This window comes from Bemisia tabaci, chromosome 2 (genome assembly GCF_918797505.1).
Source record: "Bemisia tabaci chromosome 2, PGI_BMITA_v3".
Classification (NCBI taxonomy): domain Eukaryota; kingdom Metazoa; phylum Arthropoda; class Insecta; order Hemiptera; family Aleyrodidae; genus Bemisia; species Bemisia tabaci.
Window position 1 is genome coordinate 63555651 of NC_092794.1, and position 22795 is coordinate 63578445.

General features: G+C 41.2%; 1 protein-coding gene across 4 annotated transcripts in view; it reads left to right on the forward strand.

Annotated features, from left to right (window-relative positions):
• The window catches only part of LOC109039570 (eukaryotic translation initiation factor 4 gamma 3), a 138280-nt gene that overhangs the window by 74520 nt on the left and 40965 nt on the right, over window positions 1–22795 (forward strand). For 3 of the 4 annotated variants that reach the window (XM_072296033.1, XM_072296031.1, XM_072296034.1), the window contains exons 2-8: window positions 1137–1286; window positions 2578–2645; window positions 3307–3363; window positions 4299–4331; window positions 5203–5266; window positions 6737–7011; window positions 9006–10881. In XM_072296033.1, the coding sequence (XP_072152134.1) occupies window positions 1137–1286; window positions 2578–2645; window positions 3307–3363; window positions 4299–4331; window positions 5203–5266; window positions 6737–7011; window positions 9006–10881 (2523 nt within the window). The remainder of the gene's footprint in view (window positions 1–1136; window positions 1287–2577; window positions 2646–3306; window positions 3364–4298; window positions 4332–5202; window positions 5267–6736; window positions 7012–9005; window positions 10882–22795) is intronic. The other variant, XM_072296032.1, reaches the window with a different exon arrangement.

The window sequence follows — 22795 nt, forward strand, 5'->3', positions numbered from 1 at the left end:
AGAAAAACGAGAGCCGACGAAAACGGTGTGTGTCAGTGTGAGAAACTCGGGAATCTGTACGCTTTGCCGCTGGGAAAACGCACCGAGAGATGGTTCTTATTGACGCAGCAGGAATTTCTGTTTATATATGCTGCTTCAGGATTTTCCTGTTAAACTAACCGGGAATCTCCTCGTTTCAGACTGAATCCTATTATTTTACAGATATTTTATCGCTTCCTAGAGATTTCTAGCAAACTTCACCGGAAACATTTTTCTCGGTGCGATCTCATTCTGTGGGTGGAGTCCATTTATACCCAGAGTTAAGCCATCTCGATTATCAGCTGGTCTGGGCTGGCCACGGTGTCACAAAAGTGTGCACCCAGACAAACGATATTAAGGGATAATGATAAGGAATCCTACGACGTCTGTCATCCAAAAACAATATCAACAAACCTGAACAAAACCTAAACGAAGAAATTGCAATAAAATAAAAGTAGATTGATCAGTGGATAATTTCTTAATTTATTTTCATTTTGGTGCGATGAAAATAACAATTCACTCTTGATAAACCACAATTCAGTTATATTTTCATTTCTTTTGTTCACATTCGGGGTACCGCCATCTTGGTGCACTCATTTGTGACTCCATGAGCGAGAACCAATCAGAATTGGATTTTTTTAAGGCTACTTTCAGCCCAACCAAAAGTGAGGTGTCGTAACTCTGGGTGTAAAGGGACTCTATCTATGGTTAACCCCCTATAAAGCACGGTGAAAACTGTCATTTGCCGTGATGACTGACGAACCTTCATAGTTTTGACCGTCTAGATAATTTGAGTACGGAATTCTATCTTTTCCTCTCTAGTACGAGGACAGGAAGAACTCAAGGAATCTGGAAATTTTTCGACTATACTCTAAATTTGAAGGAACCACTGTAATAAGGTCATGAATTAGGTATCTGACAGGTTAAATTAATGATGTTTAAAGTCATAAAATGTTACTCTCTTAAATTGATGTATACAATAATATCATACCGCGCATTCTTTTTTCAGTGTTCTACCCTTAATTTTCCTTTGGAATGCCTATGCCCGCCCCCCATTTTTCACGTGGAGTAAACTACCAAGTCCAAATTATTCATTTTTATATTTTTCTCTGTTACAGATGTAGGGCCGCAGGCGAGTCGACACCATTATGGGACTGCTAATGGTGGTGGCAATACCACGTTACCTCAAAGGCCGCAAATGATCCAGACCGCCCATAACGCGTCTCTGGGTGGTTCAGATTTGCAACACATGGCCGATTACAACTCAAGTATGTATTCCTCCCTTAATTTAGGATATTAATAATATTTTAGGAAATGGAAATATCTTAAGGTGAATCCAGGCTTGGAACTTCGCGATTTGGCCACCACGTCGCGCTGCTCAGAATAGCCGTATATATTTGCCAAAATAATAAAAACCGTAATACTTATTCAAGATTGGGGATCCAGAGGATATAGCAACATACTTGAGGAACACTCAGTAAAAAAATCTTCCCTAAATTCCCAAAAATAAAGTCGTAACTACGGCGGAAGGTAATTCCCATTGCGGCAATGGGAGAGAGAGAGACAGAACATGAGGGATTCGGTTGCGCGCTCGGCCGCCGCGGCTGAGCTGAAAGTTTCAGCCGTACTTTCTTTGCGCTTGTAATTCTAATTGCCAATATTTTTGGCTCAAAAAATCAAGCAAAAAATAATCTATATCTTGTGGATCTGCTTTTTGTAATTTGAACAATATTATTTCAGTAATAGTTGAAGGAAAGTGAAATTCTTAGAGGTGACTGATGGCGCTATCTCTTATCTTGAATTATCCCTAATCGAATCCTGGATTCACCTTTAAGGTTAGCAGCCTCTTCAAAATTTGAGTGGCTGCAACGTTTTAGAAAATATCATGAATTTATGAAGCAGAGATTATTTTAGATGGACAGATAGGTAAAGCAATTGAGGTCTAAGCTAGAATAAGCACCAGGATACGTATATGTGGTTCTTCCACCTGTCGGTCCGTCAGAATTGTTGTGCCTATGTATATCACTAGCAGTGATGGCGAGTCGATTCCCGGCTTCCTCAGTGAACAGATCCAATTTTAGTGCGGTGAAGTCCGAGCAAATGGCTAGTGGCTGAAATAACTGCCCATTTGCCTATCATATTGCTTTTCTATCCATCAACGCAATAACGCACTTCACCAACATCACAAGGCTGTTAATTTGCATTTTATGACAGTAGGTTAATGACCGCAACTGTGTTTTTTAATCAATTAATCAGCTGTCTAATTTTAAGATCTGGTAGGTGGAATAGCCACCCCACAGAAACATTTTTAAATTAACTGCTTGTAAGTGGAAGTGGGAATTTTTTCCTTAACTACCCAATGGGTTGTTCAAAGGGTATTGACCAGTTAAACAATTAAGGTTTTGCAATTTTCCTATGGCAGCACAAAGCCATGGATGTGCCTATTTATCATGCTTCCTATGCGATTTTTTCAAAATTAAAACTGATAATTATTTATGTTAGTGCTTGTCAATTGAATAATGCCAGGCAAATAATATCACTGTTCTGTTCTCTTGTTAGGTAACATGGCACAACAACAGCGAACGCATGTTTTCCCAGCTCAAGTGCCGCCAATGTCAAATATCCCGGTAAGTTATTATTCATCAAATTTGTCACTCGCCTCGTCTTGAAAAGAAAAATTCTCCATCCAGACAATAGTTACTAATGTGTAAGGAAATACCAGCTTGTGAACGACTGTCTATGCTTTAGAACTTTTTTCACATGGCTGAAAATGTACGGAGATATTCATGTCAGCTTTTCATGAAGGGTCACTTTCAACCCCATCCCTCAATAAATGCACAAGTCTTAAACAATCTATGTACATATATTATAGGAGTTTTAGTATGCTAACCTTAATTGGTTTTTCCCGATATCCTAAACTTCCACACACGATTTGTGTCTACTGCTCTCCTCTGATTTTATGTTTGACAGGAGTTGTCCTAGAGCTCATATTAAAACATATGCAAATCTAATCCACAAAGGTCAGTCAATTCCTGTAAACGAGTTCGGAGACCCTGATACATAGGCATCAGGAAGTTAACGTGCAATGCATTTCTTGTGGGAGTAGCCAATGCTACGGCACACTAGCTGTAGTCAAGAGAAGGCATGGCAGAGGGTGGATTGAATTCCAAAAATGTGCTCGGAGACAGACCTTTATTGATCTGTTTTTTTTTTTTTTTTTATATATGTACTAATTTTCTTCTCCATGAAGAGAATTACAGCACTTTTACTTTTCGTTTTTTTTTCCAGAACTATCCAACATCGTTCAGAAGAGCTCCCTATGGACCAGTTATGCTTCCAGGGGCTGTAAGTGTTCCTTTTTTAAACTTTTGTCCTCAATGTAACTTGATAAAATTCAAGGGTTCATATTATTATTGTGTTAATCTCACTCAAATGTTTCCCCATTTTTTACCGTTCCTGTAAGATGTGAAAGTGAAAATGGAATCAATGGGCTAATAACCAAGAAAATATACGAATTCAAAATTCAAAATTCGATCCATTTGATATTGATACAGTGAAGAGACCTGTTTAATCAGTTAAACAAAAACAATTCTTGGCATTCCCACTTTGCATTAGAAAAAATGTGTTTTAAAAACAAACACAACTGACAATAAACAACTAAAAACAATATACTTCCTAAACTTCCTACTTGGCATAAGAAAAATGTTCTGTTCATGGTATTTGCAGATACATCAAAACATTTGAATGTGTTTCACCTTCTCCCGGAGTCTCTCTGCACTACTTTTTCTTCATTGACACAATACGAGAACCTTCCTGACAGGGCTGTAAATACTTCGTCATCCTGACCCGGCATATACTATGCATCCTTTTGTTTTCTGTAGTATTCAAGTGTGCATACTTCTTACATTTATCTTCCAAAGTAGTTCGAATAGATTTCTAAAGTTTTAGGATCAACTGCCATCACTACAAAATAGCAAGGTTAAAGCTGAAAAACAGAGGCACTCTCCATTGCTTCCAAGTTGACCCCACTCATGAAAAGAGTTGATTTAAATGTTTTAAACCAACTAATGAAAGGCCCTAATATTTATTCATTATTTTCTTTTCTTTTATATGCATACACTTCAATATACTTGATTTTTAAAAAGAGGATGGAAGAAATTTTTTCGCTGCAGTAGCAGTCAGCACACTTGAGCTGTTAAGTATTGTCAAAATCCATCAGTTGCCTCACATCATTTACATACAATAATTTTTTTATAATTTTATATTTTCTTTTTTTTCAGCCAAACGTTCAAGGAGTGCAATATTATATTGTTGTAAGTATTTTTTTCTTGCCTTTATCTTGTCTCAATTAGATTTTATCCAACTGTATTTGAGAGAACAAATAGAAAATACGAATGTTTAACATCTTCTCATCACAGGGAATGTAATAATGTTTTATTACCCAAGCCTAAGGTTCTGGACCCTTCTCTTTTAGGGAACTTCTTGTATTCTTGCTTGTAGTTAAAAAAGCCGTGTAGTTTATCTTGATCGTGTCTAAATTTATTGATGCAGGAATTAATAAAAAAATTAAAGGGCAGGTGTTATGGGTAAATTAATGGCCTGACTCTGTAGTGAATGAAATAAATCAGTAGGTCAGGTGCTATATCATTATTTTGATTGATTGACTAAATTTTTTTAAATCAATATTGGCTTTGACTGATTGGTCTATAGAGCATCCTTTATCCCTTTGACTGCCAGGTTTGAGATGCAGGTACATTTAGTACCCCTCAACGACGTAAGGAATTTGGAATTCTGCAAATATGTTTATTTTTACATTTTTGCCGCAAGTGGTCCTTAGCTTGCTGTATTTTTAATATACTCACGGCTGAAAAATTGTCTCTAAGATCTCTGTCTAAGTATGTTTGCATTGCTGACTCCATGTGAATTTCTTGTCGCAATGCTAGTCAGAAATTCTAATGAATTCCTCGTGAATGTAAGTAAACCTAATAGCAGCCCCTTGAAATGGTTTTGCTGCTGCCTGCAAGCATACAAAGAGTAATTTCATACTTTTAAATTATTTAAAAATCAAAAGATCCCCCCTCAGATGAGGTTTTTTTCAACATACAACCTACAGTTTTATCATGTGCCTATTTTAAATTTGATTTTTTATGTTGAAGCCTAATTTTCATAATTTTTCCTTTTCAGCAGCCGGGTCCACAGCCTTCTCATATTGGCCCTCGATATGGCCCTATGATGTATTTAAATTCAAGTAAGTTTGGTATGATTTCATATTTTTCTATAAAAAACCTACCTAAGTAACTCTCAATTAAATCGCTAAATTTATTCCAAGAGACGTAAGGTTATTAAGGGGGGGGGGGGGGGGAGGCGGCAAGTGTGAAGTTTGAACCAACCGTCACAAAAAATGCTGATCTCTCTCGAATGAGTAGAATTCCACTGTGTTGCACATGGAATTAGCAATGGAATATATGTTGCAGGGCTCAATCTCTTACCCTGTCAAGTGATCTATTTGTAGTTTAGGTGCACTGTTTGCAGCTTTCACTGTGTTCTTAGTAAGTTCTTCTTTCACAAAATGAGCCAATCGGTTAGTATTAACAAGTAGATAAGAAAAATGCATTATGCAATGGAGAACTACTTTTTTGGCTCATTATAGAGACAAGTCACGTAATATGAAGTTTCCCTATGCAATAAATTAAAAATTAGTTGAAAGCACCAGGCTAGAGCACGGTTAAAAAAAATATTACTAAAATATTAAAAAATCCCTCACTACTCAGAAGAAATGTTTAAATTCTGATGCTTTCCGACCCACACTGGTCATCATCGGGGACACGACTCAAGGCTTTCTCAGGAGCGTCTTGGATGGTGACTAGTGTGGGTCAAAACGCATCAGAATTCAACAATTTCCTTTGATTAGTGAGTGACGTTTTAATATTTTAATAATATTTTATTGTTTTCCCTATGGAGATAGGTGCCTTTGTGGATGACTTTAAAATTTCATTTCCGTATGAGTAATGCAATCCATCCATCATGGTAGCAAATTGACACAGTGAAGTTGAATCTTGAATATTGGAAGAGGGGGAAAAATGAATGAAAGGGAATGGTAGTTCGATTTGTACATTAACCCTGAATGAAAGAGTGTTCATGCGCAAAAATGAAAAATAAATACTTAACATGAAATTGTGTGACTTTGTTCTTAAGAATCCAGTAGGATTCCCAAAAAATATCGAAACAGTTTGATGTTATCAGAATTATGAAGGATATAATTACAGGAAAGTGGGGAACAAGAAATGCAGTTAGGTTAATTTCTATATAGATGGCCTAAGTGCGTAACCGTGTATTATAATTGTAATGTTACAAAATTTCCACCTCTATTTTATTGTTTCGAAGACAAACAAGTAAACTTTATAGCTTGAAATTGTTATAAAATATTCTGCTTTCAGAGAAGAAAAATGAAAGAAGTTTTCAAGAAATGGTGTCAACTAGCTTTTCAAAGGAAAAACGAAGTATGACAGAGCTGAAGTAAACTGAGATACGCTTTTTCGCTTTTTTGCCATCAAAATGTAATCATCATGAACAAAACTTAAACTGAATGAGATGCAATCAGTGTAATGTTCTGCAAATTAATTTTAGTCAAGTTGCCGTTGCTTAAACTCTGAATATGCTTTATTTTCATCCTATTGTTTGCTCTTCATCATACATATATTTTTTTGTTTTTTTCCAGCTCCCTCATTTCAACCTACAGAACAGATTCCGTATACAACTCCAACGACACACTCAGATCAGACTTATGTTCCTTCTACAGATTATAGCGCACCTGTCTATCAACCACAAACCGAGTCATCTACGCATTCGTCGGAGCAGCCAAAGACTTCCTCTCGGCCGAGGAGACCGTTAACTATACAAAATCCTGAGACTTTGGAAGTAATAAATATAGATTCAGAAAACACTAGCTCATCTTCGAAAAATGACGCCTCCGGTGGATCAGGAAAAGATGGGGTGAGATTGATTTTAAGATGCTCTTAAGTAATTGACAAGTCAGCTGCAGCAACTAGGGGAGACTTAAAATATTTGTTGCTGCTGTCTGCTCAGAGGGAGCGGTTATGAGGACTGCGGATTCATGTCAATTTACCAGAATTATCCTGCTTGAAAAAAATCACTTGGTTTTTACCAAACATTTTGATTGGTTCTGCCTTCGTAAATGACGACCCCTCCAAAGCATACCATCTAGAAGTTGACAGAATTCATAAGGGGCACATATTGCTTTTTCATCTGGCTGCGGTTTTGGATTCAATCCAATGGAAGCAAAATTTCCATCCTATTAAAATTGTAATACATTTAGGCATATAACCTACGAACTGTTCAGGTATCTAAGCATGGTTTGCACTGCGGAGAAGAACATAAAAAAATTTTCATTTTATGAGCAGTGTACCCATCATTTCAAAATCTAACATGAAAATCCCAATTTTCTAACTTTTTAAAGCATAATTTAAATATGATCATTCTCAAAAACTTATTAACAGAAACCACCACCACCTAGCTGAGTTATCTCTCTTACTCTCGTGTTGCCTGCGAGGCTCATATGTGGCAGCAGGTTATTACCAGAAAAGCCAGATCTGAGGAAAATATTTGAACTGTGGTGAGAGTTCAATACTACCGTCAAGGAAAATTTTAAACCTTTATTAACGGTTTCTCATGTCTTAAAATCAGAAGGAAAGAATTATGCTTGGAATACCAATAAATTCGACCCGAGTGACAGAGGAAGTTGAGCTTTAAGAATATCTTCTACTATGGAAGCTTGAAGTAGATTTCGAATTATTTTTAATTAGAAAAAACTCTCCCAGTTGATAAATCAGTTGAAATCACAGTCCTGGAGTTTTGGCGGGCACAAGACACCCAAAATTTTGTCTCAGGCTTCTCCAAATCAATAATTTAAACTTGAGGGGCCTCAAGAAACTTGCTCCCTGGAGCCCACCGAAAAATTGGTATTCAGGGACTCAACACTATATTAACAGTATAGGATGGAGCGAAAGGGTCCATGGGAATTGTCTTACTGAAGGCCGTCAAAACGCTGAGTGCATAAGTTCACCCAAATTTCTGTATCAGGCTCTACAATTACACTATTCATTAAAGGCCCAAAACCGAAAATTCAAGGGCTCCATGACACCCAAAATTTCAGTCTCAGTAATTTTCTAAATCTGCCTTTTAAACTCCAAGGACCTCCAGAAGATCTGATCAGATTTCTCGCCAAGAGAAAGAGCTAAGTATAATGGTAATAATATGAAGAAGAAATTACCCGGGGGGTGGAGGGGGGGGGGGTGTAGCAGCATCCGGGCTAATCCGGTTCTGCACGTCTTGAATTGTTGATGTGAAAAGTCAGGGAATTTTGATCATTTTGGTGAGGGTAAACCTGGAAAAGTCAGGGAATTTTTTTTCTCCAAGTCTGTAGACACCCTGCTGGCACATAAAGTGTTTAACTATTAAAGCTTATTGTGCCTAGAGCAGTGGTGTGTTGTACTTTGTGATGTATCGATTGATCTGCATTTAAACCCATGAAAAAGGATCGATAAACAGGGTGTTTGAAACAAACTCCTTAATAATCAATTCTTTATCATAGCTTCAAATGGGGAAATGTTGATAATCGATCATTCATGCCACGCCACTGCTCAGGAGGCTGGAAGGAATTCATCAAATAACACAGAATTTTAGAATAGTTATCTAAAAATACTTGACCATTTACATTGACTGGCAAGTCTGTTAACAATTGAATTATGGGTCATTATGTAATGTTATGCGGAAACTCCTCTTTCTTTAGAATGTTAACGCCGATTTCCCTCTCGGTAATTGCATAATGCATTTTTTCATAATTATGAAGTGCATAAATTAAAAAAGTTTCCTTTTGCTTTAACATATGCAGGTCATTGTTTGTGTTTCTGTTTGTTACGTGTAGTTGATATAAACTGATTTTTAATTTTTATCCTTTCTGATTTCAGAAGAGCCAAACTGTTGATGCTAGACAAGAACTTTATGATAAGGTTCATGCTCTCACAGAAAGTAGCACTAGTGATAGCAAGAAACAGGATCCATCTCCAAAATTAAGTCCAGGCAGCCGTGCGGTCTCAAATGGACCTGTTAGCATTGAGCCTGCTGTCTTAGATCCTACACAAGGCGAAGGAATGGGTGAAGCAATCATTAATGCAGGTCCTATCCACCACCCTACCAAGGTCTCAATTGAAAGACCATCGCTCATTGGTCCATCATTAATTTATGACTCTATGAAACCATTAGATGTGCGATCCGGGGACGTAACGCCAGTGGTCAGCGCAAATACAAATGCTCCTGCCAAGCATATTGCTCACAAACAAAGGAATGATAATAAAGAGTACTCAAATGTAAAATCAAGCAGTGGATCGACTGTTGGAAATATCTCAGGATCTTCACCAGCGAGACAAGGCAACAAGAAAGCTGGTCCTCAAGTCATGGAGTCTAAAAAGATTGTTCAGCAACAATCGACACCCCTGGCTGTGAATTCAACTCCTAGTACCATTCCTGCTGTTGAGACAGGAACAGCCTCAAGCGGACCAGGCCTTTCCAGGCATATTCCAGTCTCAACCACAGCTGTTTCATCAGTCGCATCAGAACCTGCACCTGCTGCATCTGCTGAAACTACTCCGCAAACTATCACTGCCCAGCAGCAAGTTCCGAATAGATCCCAAGATGAATTCAAAACCGTTGTGCGGCACAAAAAGAATCATCAGGGCTCAAGCTCAGTCCCTCATAATGCTGAAGTTCAAATGTCTGATGCAGAGTATAATCCTCCTCCCCCTCCAAGAGAAAAACGGGAGAAAAATAAGGCAAACTCGCAAGCAAGCTCTGCTGTCAAGGAAGGACAGGCAAAGACCAATGAAAAACCTGTAAATGAATCTCAAAGCAAATCCCAGAATGTGCCATCATCGAATCAAAAATCTCAATCGAATCATTCAGCTCAAAAACAAATGGAGAATGCATCCCCTGCCAGGCAGAATAAAAAATCCAATGCTAGTGCTCAGAGCGCTGAGAGTAAGAAGAACGCTGCTAATGCGACCCAACACGCTCCAGTCACTGCTAACACATTTTCGAGTGTACTCGCAGCACCAGAAACTGCTCAACCCAAAGCCCCTATTGAGATCTCCCCTGCCACTGTGAAGCCGCAGATGGCTGATATGGAGCCAGATGACTTCAAAATGGTGGTTGGTAAGAAATCAAGGAAAATCGAAATACAAGTTGTCAAAAAAGACCCTGTTCCTGAACCAGAAGTTCCTGCACCAACACCTGCCCCAGCTCCTAAAGAAAAACGTGAAAAGAACAAGGCTAACATGACAGCTGCCAAAGAGGCCCATTCAAGTGCTAAGAATGAAAAATCATCAGTGCCATCCACCAATCAAAAATCGTCTCAGCCTGCAACAAAAGAGAAATTGGACAAAGAGAAATCGGAAAAATCTGAGAAATTAGACAAAGTAGAAAAAGTTGAGAAAGTTGAAAAAATAGAAAAGGCCGAAAAGGAAAAGGTGGAGAAAGTGGAAAAAGAGAAGCCTGAGAAAGTAGAAAAACCTGAAAAACCGGTAACAGAAAATGTTGAGAAAATTGAAAAGGCCGACAAGGTTGCTAAATCTGAAAAAGTTGAGAAAGTTCTGGAGTCAGAATCTGAATCGCCAGCTAGTGCTGTTGCACAGCCAGAGTCCAAGCCTGCCAGCGCAGCACCGGAGCCGACTCCAGCTGCAGCACCCGCCTCGGCCCCTGTGCCCGCTGTTCCTGCAGCTGCTCCTGCACCGGCACCCGCACCAGCGCCTGCACCAGCGCCTGCACCTGTGATGGAGCTTAATCCTGATGGTGAGTTCCTTTTTGCATGTTTTCAATACTTCTTCTTACATTTGCCTGCAAATTTTCAGAGGTGCCTTAGGCCACTCAGTATTTGTCAGACTTAGGACTGTTTATTCAGGAAAGTCAGTAGTTGTATTAGCTTGACACTCACTGATGAGAAACTTGTTGAGCTTTCTCTTGGGCTAATGATGATAGGTGAACATCTAGTTAAGCATTTTGCTAAGGAAGTTTGTGTGTGAATCATGTTTGCCCGTCAGATTCCTCACCACGCTGCTTATCTGTCATTATTAGGCAACAAGCAGTGTTGATCCCTGAAAACAATTAACTGTGATAGAGTCAGGCAAAATGTGCCTCTAGATAGAAACTCAAATTGCTCATTACAACTTATCGACAAATGTAAGGTCAAAGATTTCAATTCTTAATGCTCAACAGTTTCTAATACATTAAAAAAATCAATTTTAAACATGCTATAGTCTGCATCAACACGTATGTTATGAACATTAGAAATGAATAGTTCCTAGAACTTGCCACAGGACCGGCAATCTTAAACCGTGTTTTCTCAAATTCCAATTTTTTGTCCCTGTAACTTTGAAGTGTTTACAATGGGTCAATTCATGGGCATTTTTCGTGCTGAATAATACAGTTTCAACTCCTCTAAGCTGGGGTGATGTTAACTCGTGACTATTATTTCTACCTTAAAGATTAATGAACCACTAGATAAGGATTGTACTGATTTAAGTAGTATGATGTCTGTTCTCTCATTAAAATATCATGTTGAGTGCGATTTGTGCAGTAAAAATTATTAAAATTAACTCCTAATCAAGAAATCAAAGCTTTTCGACGCCTAAATTCAAACCCCCTGCTCTATAAAAAACCGAAATTTACTTGGGATAAATCGTGCATTGAACGTTCCTATACAGTCTCTGCGATATAAAAGTATGTTAACCTCAATCTCAGGGCTCCCACTCAGCTGTTTCATGTTGTTTTCATTTCGATAAACACAGGGTGGAGAAGAAATGCTGCTCCATTTAGCAACTTGCCAACACCGTTGCAATGGGAGTTTTGATGCATGTAGACGCTGTTTTTTCTTGTGGGCCAAGAATTCAAGTTTCTTGTAATCAGCACTAACATTAAATAAAAACGTTAATATCTTGGTTAGGAGGTGATTTTAATAATTTTTGACTCGTGAATCAATGTTCTCTGTGTAATTTGGAACTGGAAGCGTGTATCAGAATGCTTAAAGCTCTTGATCTCTCACATATTATTGAGCTGAAGTCTTATATCAGTGAGGTCCAGATCACTTTTATACAGGCCACTGGCCTCTATTGGCCACTGGAGGACTCACCTCCGATCAGCTCCGCCATTTCCGGCTTGGAGGATCCACCTGGATTAATGTTATTGTGACCATATGTTGCATGCAGATAATGAGGTTTTTTTTTGCTTGTATCCCCATGAACTTTACTCAAATCTTAGTGTTAAGCTTATTTACTCAATTTTGAAACCAATTTTTTGCGCTGGATCTGACAGCAAAATTTCAACTTGAACCTCCGCCAAGACAAAGTTGGTAACAGGTGCAACAGGTGATCAATGACATCGGTTTGCATCAACCTCCTCTCACCTGATGCCACCCAGAGGTGTTATTATTTATTCCCCCCCCCCCCCCCCCGGGTCGGTGCTTTGAGTGAAGTTCGCAGTGATACAAGCAAGTAAAACCTCATTATCTGCACTTTAGGGGTTTACACAGAGGCACAGAGTTTACAGGGGGTGCCAAAAATTCCAAGCCCTCTTTCGAATCTAACATTTCCCCCGTCTTTGACCGAAATTCGTGAAGAACAAAATCGACGAAAATGTCGGGGAAAAATTGTCAAGTCACTTCCATTTGTTTTCTCGAGTGGGTTTGACGTTTCGAACAAAGAATATTGCCTGAAAACTTTCTAACTACTACCTACCGAAAAAAATTCGACCTAATCGGAATTCCATCTCAACTGTAGTTCGACTCGGCCAGCTTTTATTGTACGTCTTTTTGACAATCTGGCATTTGTTCAATTTTCAAGAATTTTCACCAAAATGTGTCAGGGAATTTTAAAAAGTCAGAGGAAACCGGAAATGTTAGGGAAAGTGACGAAAATGTCCAGGAAAATTCGTCAAGTCACCTTTAATTGCTCTCTCGGGTGGGTTTGAAGTTTCGAACAACAAATTTTGCCTGAAAACCGCTTCTAACTATTTCCGTTAAACACTCAGACATTTGTTCAATTGTCAGGGAATTTCACCAAAATGTGTCGGGGAAATCAGGAAAATACCAGGGAATTTGGACTGCATTTTGCAATTTGGAACTATGCATTCTGCCTCATCTGAAAAAAACACTTATGTGCATAGGGAAACTAATGGCACATACGTTGTTTTTCAACCGGGCCAGAATTTATAGTTCCAAATTGCAAAATGCAGTCCATTTAATTCTCCAAATTCTGTGGCAACTCTGTAGGAGCTCCTCCAAGTTCCAAACGGCCGAGCCAATCGGAGGTAGATTTTTCAGTGGGTACACTCGGTGAAGTTACGCCGAGTGGCCATTCTCTCCCTGTGAAGATACTCAAGTTTAGAGTACCTATATTGAGAGAGTATGGCCACTCAGGTTACCACCTCTGATTGGCTCAGCCATCTTAGGCTAAATGGAGCCCTTAGGACCCAAAAATGGCGGACGCCATAAATTAATGTAATGCAAAATGACTCAAAATGTAGTTTTCTTTGCTTATCGTAACGAGAAATTTACTCAAATGCACTATTGCGACATCTTTACATATTTTTTAAGGCTAATCGTGTGCAATTTTTGAGAAAAATGATCTTAGATGTAGTAAGGTTGGCAGCAAGTGCGGTTGGTGATAACCGTCAAAAGTTGGCAATGACCCCCCTCCCATCCACAAAAACCAAAACAAAGCACCGCCATTTTTGGGTCCTAAGCCTCTCCATGGGGCCCAGTGGCCATACTCTCTCAATATAGGTACTTTACTCAAGTTTGGACGATGTGCTGCGGGTCGTCTCTCGGCTCCCTGCGATCCGGCAGAGCGCCGGGCGCGAGTGGCCGCGGTTCGCTTCGCGCGATCCGCGTCGGGACCGGATGGCGAACCGCGGCCTTGTTACGTGCGTCACGTGGCGCCAACCCGGCCGCGGACCATTATGTCACCCGCCGGCCGATTTCCACCGTTCAACAGTTGGTTGCACATGCTCGCGCCGGCTGCGTGCGCTCTCATCCTCCGAGGCTTCGCGAAAATCCCCACTCCGAGGAAATCCCGAAAATCGTGAAAATCTCGAACCTCGCGAAAATCCAGAGCCGTCTTGTCCCCGACAGACACCCTCGACGGTCGAAGACTGACCTCGTTCAAGAATCGGACGATCCCCGCGACACCCCCGCCTCCCCTCCCCCCGCCTCGTGATCGGTCATTCACCAAAAAGCACGAGTCTTTTTATCACCGTCGTGTGTGTGTGTGTGTGTTTGTGACGTGAAGGAATCCTAAATCGTTGCCGGTATCGGCCGAGTGTTCGCTCGTCCCCTCAGTTTTTCGTGCGCTTACTTGTGCGCTGCTGTGGCGATTTTTCGGAACCGTCTCGAGCCCGATCCTTGTATCGCGGTTCCGTGCGGATAAAATGTGCGTGATCTTCCTGCTTGTTTACTGTCGCTGATCTGTTCCGAGCCGACTGTTCTTGTGAGTTCCTTGTGGTGTCCCCGCGTGACAATGGTCCAAACGAAACTGAACGACGAGGATGTCGAAGGTACTGGTTTTTTTTTCGTCGAATGTCTTTCAACTCGTATAATGTCTCCTCCTCCCCCGCCCCCCCGCCCATTTTGTCCCCGCGAAAGTCCTCCCTGTTCATTCCTCCGACTGACTAGTAGACGCGATGAGAAAGTCAAAGTAAGGTCAAATGGGAATGCCTCGACCGACTGCCAGGGAAGTGCCCCTGTCTTCGAGTCAGCTGGAGAGAGCAGGTAGCCCAGTTCGCAGTTCAGTTTTAGCTTTTTGGAATCGAAACGATGTGAAATAGACTCTAAACTTGAGGAGGACACTTAGTATTCCGGCCAAGACGTATGGTCGAAGTCATCAGTCCTTAAACAACGATGCATAGATTGTTCGATCATGCAACCAACGAGCCTATGTTCAGTGTCCTTTTTTTCCACCTTTGATTTTCGATCATTCAACCAACGAGCTCCTTTACCGAGTCCCTTTTTCCACTACTGATTTGGCCGAAGGTGATAATCTCAATTTCAGACGCATCCGTAGGATTCGTAGATAACCTAGCCCAAGTTTCGCAGTGCTCAGAATTCTGGCTCTCGCAGATTTTTCTCCCTTCCTGTTTTTTTTTCTGCACGCTTTCTTGCAATTACCTCGATCTCCAGTAATCCTGAGTTGTGGAGTATTAATCTAAGTATATAGTCGGCCGCTTTTCAAAAGCTGAGTGTGACAGTAGCTCTAAAACACCACCACCCCCCCCCCCCCCCGCCCCGCGCGATCAGGAAATTTCCAAGCAAGTCAAAGAGTGTTCCACCGAGTCAAAGAGTGTGTGAAGGTTGAGAGCACGCGGTGGCCATGCTTTCTCAGTTGCCTCTTCCAGCGATCCCATGAGAGTAGGACCTACCTAGATCCACGGCCGCCCGGCCGGTCCAGCCCCGGCTAACGCGATTTTCTTATCAATGAATCAGCTGAGCGGACTGGCCGGCATATAAGGTCAAACTCCGAGCCTTTAGAGCCGCGGTCAAACCGCGGGCGCCCTATTGCCAATCCGCTGATTTCACTTTTTGCTTGGCCTCGTTCAGAGAGACTCGACTCTCCAAGCTCAGGACGAGCCGAGCCACGTTGTCAGCGCGTAAAATGGACCGCGTGAAGCAGAAAGGAACCTAGTCACATCAGATATTGCCAAATTTGATTGTGTACTTTAATTTTTTTCATGGAAATGTATGTGCGGATTTGTGCGCAAATTTCGGTGAATTTTCTGCATTGTGTGAAGGAAATTCCTTTAAATTTTCAAAGGAAACCGCACGAACGGTCTCTCGTAAAAAATTAAATTGCCCACTTAAATTTGGCAATAGCTGATGTGACTTGGTTACTTTCTGCTAACGTGGTCCAAGTAGAGAACGATCATCAAAGCAAATCGTCAGCCCAATTAGCTCATCAATCCTGATCAGGCCAAAAGTAGCGTTGGCCCCCCCAAATCAACCACCTCTGAAATGTGTTGACTTTATCGTAAGGTCTAAAAACTTAAAGAAATCACCTTAATCCCCTTGATAACGTGGAAGTTGCTGATAAAATCACGCAACTTTTGAGGTTAAACACCTGATGATCTCGGGACCTCGATTGCGCACGATTTGCGGAAAGTCAGAATCAGACTGCTGACGCTCGAACTTGGCCCACGCAATCGACCAATCACAAAACTCCATTTCACCCGAGTCTTATCCCACATTGCCGCACTGAGAAAGAACACCATATGAGCCTTTAGACGTTGCCAAATTTCATTCGCTAAAAAATTCATTTTCTGGGAAACTTTGGACTATATTTTTCCCTATTTTGCAGCAAAATTTCCTCGCAATTCGATCTAAGCTCTCTGTAACTTTCAAGGAAACTTATTCGTGACTTTCCCAAAAAATACATATTTTAAAAGAGGGAGTTCGGCAACGTTTTAAAGCTCGAACGGCGTTTTTCCTTAGCTTTGCAGAATGGAAGTACATGTAATTTCAGCAAGCGGGCCGCAGGAGGGAGACTCGATAAAAAGCCGGTTATGAAGGTGGACCGACCCTCAAAAAAGGTCAAATATGGAAGCGCGTTATCTCACTCGCGAGCATCGCTGCCAGATCGTCTCAGAAATCCGCTCAACTTGGTCCGCGAAATATGTCATCAAGACTCGCGATTATGCATCCAGAGTAACGAAATCGCTTAGGTCTTGTATTCTGCCGTGCTGAGGAAAAACGTCATATGAGCATTCGAATATTGCCAAATCTCCTTTCAGAAAATGTTTACTCCTGAAGAAAGTTATGTTTATTTTCTCTTGAAATTTTCAGGTATCAGATCAAAATACGATCAAAACTCGAAAAAATCTGAAGACAAATATTTATGAATTTCCCCAAAAGTTTGTGATTTATCGAAGGGAATTTGGCAACGTCTGAAAGCTCTTTTGGCATGATTTTTTATCATGGCAGTTTTCACGTTGTCTATTTTTTTCTCCCCGTAACTAACACCTAATGTTTTTTTCTTCCTCTGTAATCATAGAATGTTTCAATTGGTTTCTCGTAAAATTCGTGCAAACTCGACAGGTCTAACTTTTTTTTTTTAAAAAAAATAGTCCATGTCAAAAAATGAGAACCTCGGAGAATTTCATGCAGCTTTCCTGAACGTACAGGCGGTCGTTATATCTGACCGCGATTACGATTTCGCTAGCGCGGTTGAGCTTCGACGGTTTGCCCGATCTGCAGTTTTTCATGTGGGATCGAAGTACAAGCGAATTGTGCAATCATGTTTTCAACATTCCAACGGTAGATCATTTTTCTAGCTCCTCTCGCTAGTAATTCGAGAGTGGCTTCTTCTCATCCAAAACGCGACTTTCAAATCCTCATTTTCCCCCATAGATTACCGTCCAAAGTTTCTGAATTTGATGCAAAAACACATGCTGTAGCGCCTAAAACGTCAAATTTAGACGTCAAATACGTAACGCTGATTTTGGGATTTTACGACCCTTCCTCCCTCCTGATAACGCTTGTGACCTAGATCCCTATCCTTCGACACGTGGAAACAAAGTAGCGCAACGCTCTCTCAGGGTGTCCAATGGTCTAGGAAGTCCGGAAGTAGGGCTGATTTTTTAGGGCGGTCCGGAAGTACGGAAATTCCGCAAGAAAGTCCGGAAAGTTTCGCTTCACGCCACGCGTGTCTTCCAAAGCAGCCTGGAAAGTATGCAAGCTCTTGCGCATTGATTCCTAGTCCAGCCTTTTACCACCCCCTAGATCACGATTTCGCAGCCACTTGATCTGCAATCCACCAAAGAGTTGCGAATTTCCTGGTTACGTCAGTTTTTTGCTACTCGTACATGAATTTCGAAATTTTTCAAATTTTGTCTCGCAAAGATACTGAGGAAGAACTGAATTTTTTGAGAAAGCACTGTAATCGTATAAAGTACAGTATCTTTTGTCAACCAGTTTTAGTAGACACCCTATTCTCCTTGACGTCCCCTAGTAGGGCACGTATCTTTGAATGGCACCCGATCCTTTACCGTGCGCGGGTAAAAAAGAGGTAAGGGTTAAGACCCTACTCGATTAGAGAGCTTGAAATTGTGGTAGCACCCCAGTAAATGAGGTCACTAACCCAAATGTTGCAGTATTATTCCATTCCCAACTTGAGTTTCGGTGCTACCACATTTGGACTACGTTTAGCAAAAAGGAACCAAGCCACATCAGCTATTGCCAAAGACCGAGCAATTTAATTTAATTTTTTACAAGAGAATGTTAGTGCGGATTTTTTTGAAATTTTTGAGGAATTTGCTTCAAACTGTACAGAAAATGCACTAACATTTGAAGAAAATCCGCACAACCGTTTTCATGCAAAAAATTTAATTGCTCAGTTAAATTTGACATCAGCTGATGTGGCTTGGTTCCTTTCTGCTTAACGCGGTCCAATTACGTGGAATTGTCCGTATCATCTATCAAAATGGGGTAGTACCTCAAGTTTAGGATATCACCCCTGAAACTTTTTTTCCGTGTGTCAAAATGGTCAATTAAGGGGGAAGTCTCATTACTTCGTGTTCTAATTCCCGTACAAACACAGATTATTTGTTTTTTGGTCGCTTTTCTTACTGTGTAGTAGAAAAAAAAGACACTGGAAGCGGAGCCCATATCACCCCTGAAACTTTTTTTCCGTGTGTCAAAAAGGTCAATTAATGGAGAAGTTTCATAACTTCGTGTTCTAATTCCCGTTTAAACACAGATTATTTGTTTTTTGGTCGCTGTTCTTACTGTGTAGTACAAAAAAAAGACACTGGAAGCGAAGCCCATGCACCGATCGTCCGTCGGTGGCGGTGAAGACTCTCGATTTGCATAAAGCGCTTATGTTAATGGAAATGAGCGCCCGCGCGTTTCACCCGTGTATTAACCTTCGGCCAATCTTTAACGTATTCCTCATTGTTTCCTCGCTTCCCCCCTTCTTCGTCTCGACGGTGACAATTTTTCCACCCCTCTCTCCTCTCCGCGCCTCCGACGCGTCTGTCCGCCGTTGTCGTTTCCTTCGCCTTCGGTGATGCCTCAGGAATTTTCCGTTACCCGTTTAATTATTACCGCCCCAGAATTTTCCGCCGTTTATTTTCGGTTTTCTTCAATTTGAATTAGAGCGCCGAAGAGCAGCGGCCCGGTTATTGAAATTGATAGACGAAGAAGATGTAGGGAACATGGTGCGATCTCATTGGTTGTAACGGGGTTGAGGACCGAGGGATAAAATGATGGACTGTCTACAGGGTCTCTCGTGAGTTGCCGTTAAGCGGCTGATACACCTGCGAGTTACAAGCGCTTGCTGAAAGTGAGGCACCGATACTGCCCTGCCAAGGAAGAACGCCGTATGAACATTCGAGAGTTGCCAAATCTCCCCGGATAAAACATGCATTTTTGACGAAATTTAAGCATATTTTTCCTCGAAATTTTCTGATTTCTAGATCGAATTGCGAACAAAAAAGTCTGAAAAATTGGAAGAAAAATATTTACAATTTCCCCATTAAATTCGTATTTTATCAGAGGAAATTTGGCAACGCCTGGAGGTTCATACGGCGTTCTTCCTTAGCACGGCAGAATAATAGTCGAGCGATCGAAATCTCGGTTTTCTATCGGTGTTTCACTTTCGACAAGCGCTTGTAACTCGCAGGTGTATCTGGGCCTTTAGTTAGTCCATTACCTACCTTCTTTGTCCGCCTGCGCTCTTTGATAATCACGCTGTGCACAACCTAGCAACATTGACATTATTTTCTCCTAATCCGATTGCATTGAAATTTTCTTCATCAAACTGCCTTCGCATAGCTCCTCCTTCCTCCAGTTTTGCCCCCTCCTCAAAAAGGTCAGGGCGCACAGTTGTGTTCGATCCGCTCGACTCGCGAAGGATCGAGCAGAGCGGACTTCTAACCGACGCAAAGTAAATTCCCTGATAAATTGGACCACATTTTGCGATTTGGTACTGCATTTTCTTGATAATCCGTAAAAACACTTATAAGCATAGGGAAAGTAATGGTACTTACGTTGTTCCTTAACTTGGCCAGAAATTGTAGTTCCTAATCGCAAAATGTGGTCCAATTGCCCCAAGGAGCAGCTCAGCGGGTCCATCAAGCAGAACCCGGCTGCTTCATCATCGTTTTTATTAGTAGGCGCATTTTACATGTGTGCATTATGCACTCCTGGGGAGAGGGCAGCGTTGAGTCTTCAGGCTAAAGGTCCTAAAGCCACTGATTATTGTGACTGACTGGCAATTATTTGATGCAGAATGCAACTTGACCTGTAAAGCATGTCATTCGATTGTTTTTCACTCATCAGAACGCGAGAGAACCCTGAAATTCTGAGGCAAGCACAACTGAAGCAGCCTTACAATCGGATGTCGTTTATCAGAAAGGATCATCTTCATTAGGCTCTCTGGAGGGAACAAAATTATTTTATTTCCGGGTGTGTTGATCCAGCAAAAGCTCTCCCAACTGTGTGACGGTCGACAGAGAACAGGAGGGGAATGGGAAATAGCCGCAAACCCTGAAATTCTGAGGCAAACACAACTGAAGCAGTCCTTACAATCGGATGTCTATCAGAAAGGATCATCCTCATGAGGCTCTCTGGAGAGAGAGGGAGAAAAAAAAATTTATTTCCGGGTGTGTTGCTCCAGCAAAAGCTCTCCCGACTGTGTGACGGTAGACAGAGACAGAGGATAGGAGGGGAATGGGAAATAGCCGCATCAAAGTGGATACCCTTGCGCGTCGCAGTCGGCCGCGAGTATTTTTTTTCTTCTCTTTACCTTTTCTTTTGAGCGTTAATTTTTTTGGCGGCCCTGACAAGTGTCACTATCACGCAGTACAGTGCGGACGCTCCTGGAAACTCGGTGGCTTGCGCACGGGCGATCTGCCCGATTTTAAAACTCGCCTACGTTTTGTGTGCACCTGTGCCCGGTTGACGGTTCCGCCGTAAGCTCGTATCCCCTCACGCTGCGACAATTAGGTTAGTTTCTTTGATTCTTTTCTGTTTTCGATACGATGTCATGGTCAGGGTTGCCACTGTCAGGGAAAACCGGAAATGTCAGGAAATTTTAGAAAGTCAGGGAAAACAGGGAAATTTCAGGGAAAATTTGTTCAGTCACCTTTATTTGCTTTCTAGAATGGGTTTGAGGGTTCAAAGAACAAATTTTGCCTGAAAACTATTTTGAATTATGTCTTCTTAACCACCAGGGAATTCTATCAAAATGTGTCTGGAAATCGGAATTTCAGGAATTCATTATTCACATTTAAATGTATACGACAATGTCAGTGATTTTTTAAGTTCTATCATTCAACCTGCTGGTGCGGAGTCGGACTGCTTTTATTCATGATCGTTGTCCGTCCTAGGGATCGAAGTTTCTTGCTGGAGTCAAGTGCCGGGAACGGGATTTCTGGGAACGTTCCCGCTTCAAAGTGAGAGGGATCACCGCGTCGATGTGCATGTGTTTAGCTTCTTTGTCGAAGTTTTCCGGGAAAGGAGAATTTTAGGGGGTATTCGGGGGAAGTTCCCTCCCGTATCCATAGCCCCGTCCTGGGCAAGGGACGTAGGAAGTTCTTAGCCCTCCCGTTCTTCAAATTGTCCCTCTTAGTCATAAAAATCCTTTTCCCTCGCATATTCTCGAAGTGATGAGCTTTTTTCTGTCTCGAGCGTGAAAATTGCCGCTAGTTTTTGAAAAAAAAAAACAGAGATTCCTTCTTGGATGTGTCGATTCCCGATGATGCATAATCTTTCTAGCCTGATTTCAGTTGATGTCATTTCTCCTTGGCTGGGACTGAGGGATTTCTCTTTACTTTTCGTTAGTCCCCCCCACCCCTATTTCTTATCATGCCCTTTCTCCCTCCTGTTTTTCAAAAAAAATGTGTTGTCATTGCCATTTCTTGCAGAGGCCAAAACTTTCCGCTTATTTTCCTCGATGATGCATAATTTTCTAGCCTGATTTGAGTTGATGTTATCTTTTCCTTGGCTGGGACTGAGAGGCTCTCGTTACGATAGATGTCAAGGAGTTGATTCTTGCACAGGTTGAAATATTAGATTTAAATTCCGAATTTCTTCAAGTCTTTATCATTTTTTTGTGCTCCTAAGTTACGATACCAATATTTTTGAAACTAATTTCATCTCTCATGAACGGAGAGGAGTGTTAAGTCAATTCCCGATGATGCATAACTCTCTCTAGCCTGATTTCAGTTGATGTCATTTCTCCTTGGCTGGGACTGAGGGATTGCTCTATACTCTTCATTAGTAACCCCCCCCCCCCTCTTAAGTTATAGTTATATGTGCCAAACACCAGGGGAGCACTAACTAAGGCCTTACAAGAATTCTACATCTCATGTGCTGAAGTCAATGTGAGAAGAATTTGTCATTAATGTAACATGTGAAGACGAGCACAGAACCTAAGCCCTGAAGTAATTCACATATCATGTGCTGAAGTTCCTGTGAGAAGAATTTGTTCATCAATTTAACATGTGAAGACAAGCACAGAACCTAAGCACTAAAGTTCATGAGTGTGGGCATTTCATCACTTTCAGCCTCTGTTCCTGTTTCTCGCAGGAAGTTGAATGATAGAGCCGCATAACTGTTGCTAATAATTTAAAAAAAGTTCGAATTTATTGTCTAATCTCAACTCCCCTCCATTCTAATCAGTTGTTTGCGGTTCATTTTTTTCCATGCTTGAGCGTGGCATGA